This window comes from Thamnophis elegans, chromosome 7 (assembly GCF_009769535.1).
Source record: "Thamnophis elegans isolate rThaEle1 chromosome 7, rThaEle1.pri, whole genome shotgun sequence".
Classification (NCBI taxonomy): domain Eukaryota; kingdom Metazoa; phylum Chordata; class Lepidosauria; order Squamata; family Colubridae; genus Thamnophis; species Thamnophis elegans.
This window is the reverse complement of record NC_045547.1, coordinates 48,968,690-48,981,283: the sequence shown is the minus strand read 5'-3', so window position 1 is coordinate 48,981,283 and position 12,594 is coordinate 48,968,690. Positions and strand designations below refer to the sequence as shown.

At 38.7% G+C, this 12,594-nt stretch overlaps 1 protein-coding gene across 1 annotated transcript in view; it reads right to left on the bottom strand.

Annotated features, from left to right (window-relative positions):
- Positions 1-12,594, bottom strand: part of GRIP1 (glutamate receptor interacting protein 1) — a 275,604-nt gene that overhangs the window by 93,129 nt on the left and 169,881 nt on the right. Inside the window, 1 exon segment of the mRNA XM_032221400.1 lies at positions 2,203-2,338. Coding sequence (XP_032077291.1) covers positions 2,203-2,338 — 136 coding nt within the window.

The following is a 12,594-nucleotide window of genomic DNA, read 5'->3' as shown; positions in this document are numbered from 1 at the left end:
GCTGCAATGTGGCAATGACAACAACTGACTAGGCTGCCACACCGTAGCCCACCCTCTGTCTTTACTTGCCTGCAGCTGCCAAGTGTTCTATGCCTGCATGGATGGGCATCTGCACAACCGACGAGCTGGATCGTGTGCCTCCACCCTGCACCTCTGCCTCCACCTGCTGCTTAAAAGGCCCACCTGCACTGCATGGGTTACAAGACCCCAAGGTGCACTAGAGCAGTGCAGGTGGGATGGGGCCAAGCATGGCTTATTGGGTATCTCGGATTCACATTGCTTTTGGCCAATGAGCAGCTAAGGGGCCAATGAACTGCACCTGCTGCTGTGGGCACTGCTAGTCCCTGTGCACTCGCTGCCCCCTGTGTTCCCAGGGGGAGTGCCTGGCTGGGGTGAACTGGGGCTCAGGGAGCAGGGCCAGCACATCACTGTCTCCAAGGCAGCCCTGAGGTCCATATTCAAACACATCCCAGGCTGCATTTGACCTGTGGGCCTTGTGTTGATATGTCTGATCTAGGATGCTGTTACCTAGTTTGGGTAATAAAACATTATCCAAACATCTGCAAGAAAACAAACAAGTTCAGAAAATACCAATGACCCCTCATTTACAAGTTAAAATATATTATTTTAATACTAATTTTCAAAATAATGATACGATATCCTATATATAGCAATATAGTATTCCTTTATTTGTGTACCATTATTATTACCATATATAAAAGTCTTACAAAGTAAAAATAAGTCTCTATTTTAGGAAGCAAGTCAAATTGTTTTTGTATATAGTCTGTTGGCTATTTGATTGACAAAGTCTCTACATGTTCAAATTTCTATAATTTGACACCTTAAATGACACAGATCTTTCAAAAAGAAAGATCATGTGACAGCACAGGGTACAGTACCATCAATACCCGGATGATACTCAACTGTATCTTTCTGCCCCGTGCCAGCTCAGTGTAGCGGCGGACGTGATGTGCCGATGCCTGGAGGCTGTTAGGATCTGGATGGGGGTGAACAAACTTGTGCTCAATCCCGATTAGACTGAGTGGCTTTGGATGCTGCCCCCAAAGGACTGCTTAGACAGTCCATCCTTAACCCTGGGGGGTGAAAATTTATGCCCCTCAGAGAGGGTCAGCAATTTGGGGGTCCTCCTGGATTCACAGCTGAAACTGGAACATCATCTATTGGCTGTGACCTTTGCCCAAGTATGTCTGGTGCACCAATTGCGGCCCTATTTGGATCGGGAGGTACTTCAAACGGTGACTCACGCCCTTGTCACCTCGAGGCTGGATTATTGCAACGTGCTCTACATGGGGCAACACTTGAAAAGTGTTCGGAGACTGCAGTTAGTCCAGAATGCGGCCACGCGAGCGATATTGGGTGCACCGAGGTACACCCACGTTACACCTGTCCTCCGCGAGCTGCACTGGCTACCAATTGGTCTCCGGACGCAATTCAAGGTGTTGGTTATCACCTTTAAAGCCCTACGTGACTTAGGGCCAGAGTACCTTCGAGACCGCCTACTGCCACATACCTCCCAGCGGTAAAAACTTGGCTGTTCCAGCAGGCCTGGGGCTGTTGACCTCACTGTTGAGGTCCAGCCCCGATTAGAATGAATGTATGAGGTGTTGCTGTTTTAAACCGTTTCTTTCGTTATGTGTTTTGTTATGTGTTTTTTTTCTCTTTATTTTTGTAAGCTGCCCGGAGTCCTTCGGGATTGGGCGGCATATAAATGTGGTTAATAAAATAAATAAATAAATAAAAAATGTACTAGATAGGAGAATAATGTTTCAGAGTGTCATGTGAAAATCATTCACTTTTTGAGATAGCAATGATTAAACTTGCATCCTCCTTAATGTGAGGCATGTTTTCTACCAACATTAGATTTAGTGAAATACAACCAAATTGTTCCCAAGTAGAATAAGTTGCCAATTTAAGAATTAGTCACAGTACAATCTATTTAAATTTTTGAATTCTTTGTCACCATTTGATTGCAGAATGGATTCTGCATATCACTAAATCTTTTCTTTATTTGTAATATTGCATCTTGAAATATTTCTCAACTTTTAAAACTATCAAAATTCTTCTCTAATGTTTCTTCTCTAATGGCCTAACGTAGATAAAAGGTGTCTATTATTTATTGTTGAGGAACTTGAAGTTATCTTTTTGTTCGTGTGTCTGTTATTTGTCTTGAAATGTCTTTACCTAGCAGCAATTCCTCCTTGTCGAAGATTGGACACTCTTGGTTTTCCATCTTTGTCTGTTCCACCAGATACTGTAAGTCCCAAAGTAGTGCCCTCTTTCTTTATCAGTTCAACTATTGTTGAGCCTTTGAATTCCTCTGTTGAAAAAAAAAACATTACCATTAAAACGGTTTATACTTTAAACTGTAATTTCAGTTACAGTTTATATTGCAAACTATAATTTCAGAAACAATGTAATTTCCATAAAGATTAAAAATGTTTTTGTATTGTATTTGTTTTTTCAAATACAATGATGAAATGGATTCTATTCCCCCAAAGTTTATTTCACAATAAATTTGCTAGCCATTAAGATATTATTTTGTTGTAAGAATTTTGTATGCCTTGAGAGATCTACTACACTTAAACCACTACACTGTGTTTTAATGTCATAACAATGACTTAGTCCTGAGAAATAAATCAGTAAACAGATTCTATTGTTTGCAGCTTCCAGAATGAAAAAAAAGTGCTAGGTTATTTTTAAAGATTATATACAACATAATACTACTTCTAGTTAAATCATTGGACAAAATACATTTAATTTAATCCAAATAAAAAAAATTAAACATATATCTCTCTGAACAAATGACAGTTTGTAAATAAAATAAAAAAAATATTTTGACAAAACCTTAAATTGCTAATCTGGTAATCTTCTTACTTTGAAAAAAAATCTAATGAAAAACTCAAGTATAGGCATTTCCATTTCACCCCCAAAATCACATCCCTTAGCATAATCCTGTCCTAAGTAATGAAATCCATTAAGGTTTTCTATCTTAATCTTAATTATAATGAAATAATCCAATTCAATAGGAGTTACTACTACTATAAATAGAATTGCAAAGTTGAAGAGCTGGTACCTATTGAAATACCATATATATTGTGTATAGATGTCTAGCACAAAGTCTCAGATTGTCCTTCTAATAATTATTTTATTTCATCATTTATATTTGTTTTTATTTATTTTTAAAATGTGTGTTACATATAAAAGCTTAAAACACATGACTAACTATAAAATTGATTCAACAACAATGTTAGCATTCTTATTCTGCATTTCTGATTTCCAAGGTCTAGTGGCCATTTTGTATATTGATAAATGGAAAAAGGTATTCCAGAGATGCAGAAATTTTGATTACAAGTGTTCATATGGGACACTTGAAATTTCCAACAATGATTATCACATGTTTTTTTTGCAGCCAAAATATAAGCAATTTTATTATTAAAAATGCATATTTTAGAGCTTTATATGAAAATACACAGGATAGCCCTTGCCCATATCTAAGTTCCATAGATTGCCATAAGAATTTCCTACTATTAAAACTGTTGATTACACACACAACAGGAGGAAACCCTTCTAAAATAGCAAGGGAAGAATTGAGATTACAGGATTTGCTTTCTCTTATAGTCTTTTCTGTACTTTTACATTTCTAACCATGATGATGCCAAAATTATGAAACACGTGTTATGACATTGCATCCATTGCCCTTTCAGACTTCCTCTAGCAAATTTTGTGTAATCAAACAAATAAACAACATTAAACAACCCAATTATTGAGCTTAAATGTTCTCAATATTTCCTCATAAATCGGGACTTCCTGGGAGGAGCCTGCTGGTGGTGGCAGCAAAAAAATCAGCTGCCTCCGAATTCCTGGCTACGTACCTGTTTAGAGGATCTTCCATCTGACGTCTTATCAGGTTTTCTTATCCTTCAGGCAAGAAGGAAAGAAGAAATTGTTTTGCTGGCAAATGCTCTTCGATTTTTGCAGCTTTTGTGCTTGCAGGGAAAGGGGGGCTAGCCCAAGGCAGAACGGCTGTCCGTGCTGGGAACTTCAAACTGCCTTGTGCGGTACAAAGTAGGTCTCCCCCACTCAGTTCAAAGTTTTGATTGATTTAATCTTATCACGAGCTGAATCCGTTTGGGTGGACAATAATTGTTTATCAACATTTTAGCTTCTTTTCTTTTTCTCCTCTGAAAATCTATTTACTTAGAGGCTTTTAAAATGGCGCCGAGCAGGCTGGTTTCTCCGGTAATAACGAACACTTTTTGTTAATTCTCACAAGAATTCAAAACAAAAGAGATTGCTTATCATTTGTTTTGGTTTCACAATAGGCCAGCAGAAGCTTTTTAATTAGTTTCATTTTTACAAGAATTTCACTCCTTCATTAATCTTGCTTATCTGGAAGTTAAATGGTGATGAATCTGCTGAACGGTCTTGTTACAATGTTTACTCACTGAAAGTCTAGCCAAGCCTTAAACTTCAAAATAAAAGGGGAACTCAGCCTCTTTACTTAAAGCTGCATATTCAGGCAATAGAGTTTTATTAACTGCAGGCAGATAAATTTTGAAATGGCTTCAAAACCAAATATTAACTCGAAGTCGTCACACTCTACTTCCAGGGGCACATCTTCAGTGCCTGGCACAAAGCTGCAGCCTCCGCTTCCTACGCCCCCTGCTGGGGATGTGTTAACGAAAGAATTTTTCCTGAGCAATCTAAGCGAGGCTCTTAATGCACAGACAATTAAAATGGAAGATAAGTTTAGAGATAATAGAGAGGTGGTAAAGCAGGAGAGAAAAGAGGAAATAAAAGAAATGAAAGAAGAAATCAAAAGTGAAATAAAAGGACTTAAACAGGAGCTGTATGAGAAAATTGACGCTAAGGTTGGTAAAATTAGAGACGAAATGCTGAGACTTGTAACTGTATTAACAGAACATATTTCTGGAATGGAAGATACTCTAGAGGTTCTTAATGATGCCAATGCTAACTTGACATTGAAAACAGAGGTGGTGGAACAAAAAGTGGAAAATGCTGAAAAAGAAATCATTATGATACAGTACCGACAAATGGAGTTCGCATTAAGAGTAAGGGGGCTGCGTGAGGAGAAACAGGAGAACCTGAAACAGATCCTATCGGAAGCTTTTGACCGCTTGATGGGAAGACCAGGGACCAACCTTGACTGGCAAATCGACAAAGCTTACCGCGTTAACTCCTGTCTGGCGAAGCAGAAGCAGCTTCCTCGAGACATTGTTATATATTTTACTACAAGAGAGCTTAGAAATATGGTACTGCAAGCGTCTTATAACACTAAGCTTCAAATTGGCGGTCAAGACCTGATTGTTTTGAAAGAGATACCACCTCAAATGTTAAGAGCCAGGAGAGACTACGCTTTTTTGGTCGAAGAACTCAGAAATCGTCAGATACAGTATAGATGGGATGCACCATTTGGCATCATATTTACATTTGATAAGCAAAGGTACCGCCTCAACTCTGTATGGAAAGCCCGAGATTTTTATTATAATATATTGAAGGTCGGATACCCTGCACCATCTGGACCTAGAGAAAGACCACAAGAAGGACAGGATAGACAGCAAACTACACAACCACCAGACAAGGAACAAAAACCTAGCCATATGACTACTAGACGTATGGAGAAACAAGCTAAAAAGCAACAGCATCAACAATCATCGGCCATCGATCAAGGAACTAAAATAACAAATCTGGAAGCAGTGGGAGGAGCTAGACCTAAAGTTAAATAGGCCATGCAGGAAGCTCTAAAAATGCTTCAACCAACCAAAGATGACAACTAAGATTTTAACATGGAATGTCAACGGACTGAATTCTCCACAGAAGAGGAAGAAAATATTTCATTATCTCAAACAGTTTAAGAACAATGTAATTTGTTTGCAAGAAATTCATATCAAGTCAACTGATCAAAAATATTTGATCAACTCAAAACTTGGTCAACATTTTGTAGCTTCCGCTATGGAAAAGAAGAATGGTATAGTTGTATACTTAAGAAAAGATATGAAAGCTGTATACTATTGGGTGACTGGAATGGAGTGATAGATACTAAGAGAGATAAGAAGATTTCCCGCCTAAATACTAAGATGCGAGCAAAGTTACCCAAACCTTTCTTTGACATTATGGATGACTTTGAATTGAGAGATATTTGACGAGAAAGAAATGCAGAGGAATATGACTTCCTATGAATCCCTTTCAAGGATTGATTTTATTCTAACCACTAATGATTTGCTTTCTAGGGTCAAGAAGACAAAGATTGTGGCTAGGGTCCTTTCGGACCATAACCCAGTTTGGATGGAGTTGGGAAGCGTAGTGCAGGCAAGAAGGTCTTGGAGATTGAATGAAAACTTATTTAGATATGAAAAGTATATTAATGATTGTAAAAAATTACTATCTGAATATTTTGTTTTGAATATGAATAAGGGTACATCTATGGAATTTGTATGGGATGCAAGCTAAGCGTATATGAGAGGAGTCTTGATGAATATAAATAAAACACACAGAAATAAGCAAGGGTTAAAACGAACAGAACTGGAAGAGGAAATTAAGAGAAAAGAGCTGGAGTTAACAATGAACCCAGACGATACAAAGGTTAAGGAAGGGAGGTGTGGTTTTCTCGATGCTACATATTATCATATATGGTGGACCTGCCAAAAGGTTAAGCAGAAATGATTTAAACTGTTAAAAGTTAGTTCAGTAAGAAGAAGCTAAGGTCAATGTAGAATGTCATTAATTTCTTTATCTCTTTTTTCTCAATAGATTTTAGACTGTGTTAGTTAAAAATCCATACCGTGTACGGGTTCTGGGAAGTCGGGGGGGGGGGGAAGGAGGAGAGGGTTGGGGGGGGAGGGAGGGAGGGGCACACACAAAAAAAATTGTACTTCAATGTCTTAATGATTGACAAATGACGAAATATTTGTGTTTTTTTTAAGAAATAAAATAAATATTTGTCATGTAAAAAAAAAAAAGAACGAAAATATTTCCTCATAAATCAGATTCATTGCAGCCACATTTTTCAATTACATTGTTTTGTTAGTTTATTCGAGCTAATTTAGTAAGACCTGGGTTAAACCTGCATTTTTCTGCACAATTATATAAGAGTAAGTTCTACTGAAATACGTGAAACGTACATAAATAAACATGGGGAGCACTGAGCTATGCAGAAAGATTAATCATTTGATCCATAGCTTACTATGACATTTACTTATTTTTATATGCTGAAGTAGTTCTGGCATGTAATCTTCTGGCAATGAAAGGAAGACACTCAATGATAAAAAAGGTTAATCTGGCAGAAGTTATTTGATTCAAAGGGTTCATGTAAAATTACCATAAGACTAAGAGAAATATCTTTTTCTAATTTGTTCCTCAAGTACACAATCAGACAAAAAATAAAAATAGAATTTTGTATGCTGAAAGCATTGTTTATTTTAAAAACCCACCATCCCTTTTGAAGGAACAGATATGATTTAAAGAGGTATTTTGCTCCAGAAGTTGGAATATGCCAATGTATAATTGAACTGAATTTTCCAGTAGCTTCAAGATGCACAGGCAGTGATAAGAAATGCTGGGATATGTTGTTTAGTAACATCTAGGTCTAGTTTCTCTGCCCTAGCCTTCACTGTTTTTAAACTGAGTAGAGAAAATACTTATATTAAATTGGATACAATTTTGTACTTTAAATGAAAAATACATTAGCCTTAAAATATCTTTTCTGCGCACGCTAAAAAAAGAACCATTTTTCGGAGTATAAGACGCACCAAGGTTTTGAAGAGGCAAATTTTTAAAAAAATAGGTAGATAGAGAGAGAGATAAAGAGGGAGAGAAAGAGAGAGAATACAGTAGGTAGGTAGGGAGAGAGAGAGAGTAGTTAGGTAAGCAGGTAGGTAGATAAAGGGATGAGATAGATAGATAGATAGATAGATAGATAGATAGATAGATAGAGAGAGAGAGAGAGAGAGAGAGAGAGAGAGAAATACAGTAGACAGATAGGGAGAGAGAGAGAATGTAGGTAGGTTGATGTTTCCAGGTGTATTTATCCATGTGCTGGAGAAGGAAATAGCTGACAATCTGCAGCACCTAAGACTTTATTTCTGCTGGCACAGTACTTAATCAATTTAATTCTCATCAATCAGTTAAAGAGCTTTCCAAAAAGAAAAAAAAGTTTTTGCATTCTGCAAACCTACCAAAAACCTACCTGTTTTTCATGAAAACGGGCCCATTTTTTTAAAAAAAGGCATGAATAGTCTTGGGGGGGGGCTTGCAGAGTGCTCCGGGAGGGGGGGGGGCAAAAACAAACAGAAAACGGGCCTGTTTTTTTGGTTTTTTTTTTTAAAAATGCATACAGTGCTGCTGGGGGCTGGGGAGGCAAAAAATGGCCCATTTTTGCTCATTTCTGTCCTTCCCAGCCTCCAGAAGCTCTCTGAAAGCCTCCATAAGGGTATACATGACCATTTTGGTGAAGGGGGCTGGGCTTTGCGAGGCAAAAAATGCTGTATTCGATATATAAGATGCACCCAGATTTTCAGCCTCTTTTTTGAGGAAAAAAGGAGTGTCTTATACTCCGAAAAATATAGAATATATATGTGTGTGTGTGTGTGTGTGTGTACACACACACACACAAACATACACACATACATTTGTTTTCTGAGGTTTTCACGGGTGTTTGTATGTAGGTCTTTGGTTATTCGGGTTTTCTCCCACGTAAATTTGGAAGTGTCTTGGCGACGTTTCGACGAAGTCTCAATCTTCAGGCTGGTTTGCTCGGCTTCATGCTTCCAGGAGCAATGCGAGATCGCAGCTGTTTCTTCCTTTTAACTGCCAGTGGGAGTGTGAGCTGATTGGGTGGGAGCTTGGCTGTGTTCTGATTGGGTGGAGGTGTGTTCTGATTGGTTGGGGGGTTTGTGCTCACCTTAGTCCAAGTTGCCAGGGAATTTGAGCTGGTGAGCTGCGTTGCTGTGGTTTGGCTTCATGTTTGTGGCCGTGCCAGGTCTTCATGGTGGGTGTGAGTCTGCTTCATGTATGGAATGGAGGGGTTTAAAGTGGCTAATGATGCAGCTGCAGTCTGGCTGGTCTCCTGAGGGATCTCCTCCAAAGCCTGGACTAAAGCATCCCCCAACTCCTGGACAGTCTGTGGTGCAATGTGGCGTTGGTTGATGGAGTGAGACATGATGTCCTAGATGTGCTCAATTGGATTCAGGTCTGGGGAACGGGCGGGGCAGTCCATAGCATCAATGCCTTCGTCTTGCAGGAACTGCTGACACACTCCAGCCACATGAAGTCTACCATTGTCTTGCATAAGGAGGAACCCAGGGCCAACTGCACCAGCATTTGGTCTCACAAGGGGTCTGAGGATCTCATCTCGGTACCTAATGGCAGTCAAGCTACCTCTGGCGAGCACATGGAGGGCTGTGCGGCCCCCTAAAGAAATGACACCCCACACCATTACTGAACCACTGCCAAACAGGTCATGCTGGAGGATGTTGCAGGAAGCAGAATGTTCTCCACGACGTCTCCAGACCCTGTCACGTCTGTCACATGTGCTCAGTGTGAACCTGCTTTCATCTGTAAAGAGCACAGGGCGCCAGTGGCGAATTTGCCAATCTTGGTGTTCTCTGGCAAATGCCAAACGTCCTGCACGGTGTTGGGCTGTAAGCACAACCCCCACCTGTGGACGTCGGGCCCTCATACCACCCTCATGGAGTCTGTTTCTGACTGTTTGAGCAACCACATGCACATTTGTGGCCCGCTGGAGGTCATTTTGCAGGGCTCTGGCAGTGCTCCTCCTGTCCCTCATTGCACAAAGGTGGAGGTAGCAGTCCTGATGCTGAGTTGTTGCCCTCCTACGGCCTCCTCCACGTCTCCTGATGTACTGGCCTGTCTCCTGGTAGCGCCTCTATGCTCTGGACACTACGCTGACAGACACAGCAAATCTTCTTGCCACAGCTCGCATTGATGTGCCATCCTGGATGAGCTGCACTACCTGAGCCACTTGTGTGGGTTGAAGACTCCGTCTCATCCTACCACTAGAGTGAAAGCACCACCAGCATTCAAAAATGACCAAACCATCAGCCAGAAAGCATAGGAACTGAGAAGTGGTCTGTGGTCGTCACCTGCAGAACCACTCCTTTATTGGGGATGTCTTGCTAACTGCCTATACTTTCCACCTGTTGTCTATTCCAGTGTTTTTCAACCACTGTGCCGTGGCACACTAGTGGGCCGTGACATAGTGTAAGGTGTGCCGTGGGAAAATTACTTTATATATAGTCAATATAGGCACAGAGTTAAATTTTTTTAACATTTTCTAATGGTGGTGTGCCTCGTGATTTTTTTCATGAAAAAAGTGTGCCTTTGCACAAAAAAGGTTGAAAAACACTGGTCTATTCCATGTGCACAACAGCATGTGGAATTGATTGTCAATCAGTGTTGCTACCTAAGTGGACAGTTTGATGTCACAGAAGTATGATTGACTTGGAGTTACATTGTGTTGTTTAAGTGTTCCCTTTATTTTTTTGAGCAGTGTATATATATAAACTTTAAACCGAAAACCCAGCCTGAAGATGGCAAGTGAGACCTCGCTGAAATGTTGCCAAGACAATCTCAATCTTACACGGGAAAATGCAACAAGACCAGCATACCTAGACCCATGAAAATCTATGAACACACACACACACACAGACACACACACACACACACGAATGAGATATGAAAAAGGAGACCTAACAAAAGTTTATACTGAAACCATTCACTATGGTTTCTCATGCTGTCTATTACATCTACACATGCTTCATATAGCATTTTATGTCCTTTAATGTCTCACTTCTCTCCTTTTTGAGAACCAACTCCAAGTATGACTTTCTCAATGGCTTGCTAAAGAGGAATCTTCTGATCTGCACACCCCCTATCTAGCATAACACCACTTCTCAAATTTTGCTCATTGTCACCTCTTGTAAGCTTTCAATTGGAATGCTGCCATGCACCTGCTCAGGCACACTTAACAAACTAATCCCATTCTAGCTTTTGCATTCCCTCTTGCTATCTTTTTATTTGTATAGGAAAACAGCCATCAGGCACAGATGTTCTATTCACGCACACATCAAACAAATTGCACAGGCACTCACATGCAAATCATATCCATATTTTAACATTTCGTCAGTTACACTGCAAGTTCACATTTTTGTGGATTCTTAACATTTTAAACATTCTTCAGTTCCACTCTTCATTCTCATACAAATGTCTTTTAGCATTTCAACATTTCAGTTTTACCCTAAATAATTTAATAATTTTTATTCTGATTTCATACATCTTGTTGAATGTTCCTTGTTCAGCTTCTTCAACCTTGCACCCATTAAACCTATTACTATTGGTAGCATATTAAGGTTTGTCACATAATTAGCTAGATGTTTAGACTGGATTTGGCATTTTTATTCACCTATTGCATCTTTACCAAGAACATGAGATGGGCAGATATTGTTGTTTGTTATTATTATTGATATTCTGTGTAATTGAAATGTTTTATCATGCTATGGTCAACAATTAAACTTTGTCATTATTTCATTTACCTATACTTTGAACATTGTCAGAGAATTCAGTTACTGCTGAACAGGATTTTATTATAGCTCAATTTGGTCTGTCACAAGACATGACAGTAATTATTTACTTTATACCGCAGGATGTGTCTGCTATCAGAATAGAAACTTTGCTGAAGAGAATATGTTTGTACTTAATTTGTAAGCATGAATCTTTAGACTTCATTTTAATCCTTTAACCAGTTTCAAGGAAAAGCAGGGCCTTAGCACCTATAATGAATTGAAAAATATAACATCTATAGAAAACCATCACACATAGATGGCTAATTCATTTTTAGAGACACTGCCTTCTAATAGCCCTTTCCCCATAAATTAAAAATAACAGTTTAATTCCACAAATGATTATAAACAACAACATAACACAGATGTCAATATCATTCATTGAAACATCAGTAAAAAGTATCATGTGCCAGTAATGAAAAATTGGTGAAGTATTAGTGAATAAGTAGACCATAATATTGTAGGATTTCCAAACATGAACTGATAAAATCTTGATATATAACAACAGATTTAACTGTTTTTGAAAAAAAGTGTGCATAATTGATGTGGCAATACCAGGGCAAAGTAGAATAGAATATAAAGAATTGGAGAAGATCACAAAGTATCAAGATTGGAAAAGTTAAAAGATTATGGCATAAAATGGCCATGGTGGTCCCAGGGGTTATCAGCACATTGGGTGCCATATCAAAAAGAATTGTAAGAAGAACAACCAAAATTTCCTCTGTCAATATTATAATGAATAATATTATATGCAATAATAATATAATGCAATAATAATATAATGAAATAGGATATTTTTTGTCATATTTATTTGAAGATGTTTGAAGCAGCTCAACCATTGGTTTCAACTGAGGTCAATCACGTGAGATCATTATTTATCCAGTTAAGGAAAAAAAATGAATAATATAAAGCCAACAAGAAAAACTAAACAACATAAAGAAAAAAAAACTTAAATTAGGGTTTTTTCTGCCTAAAT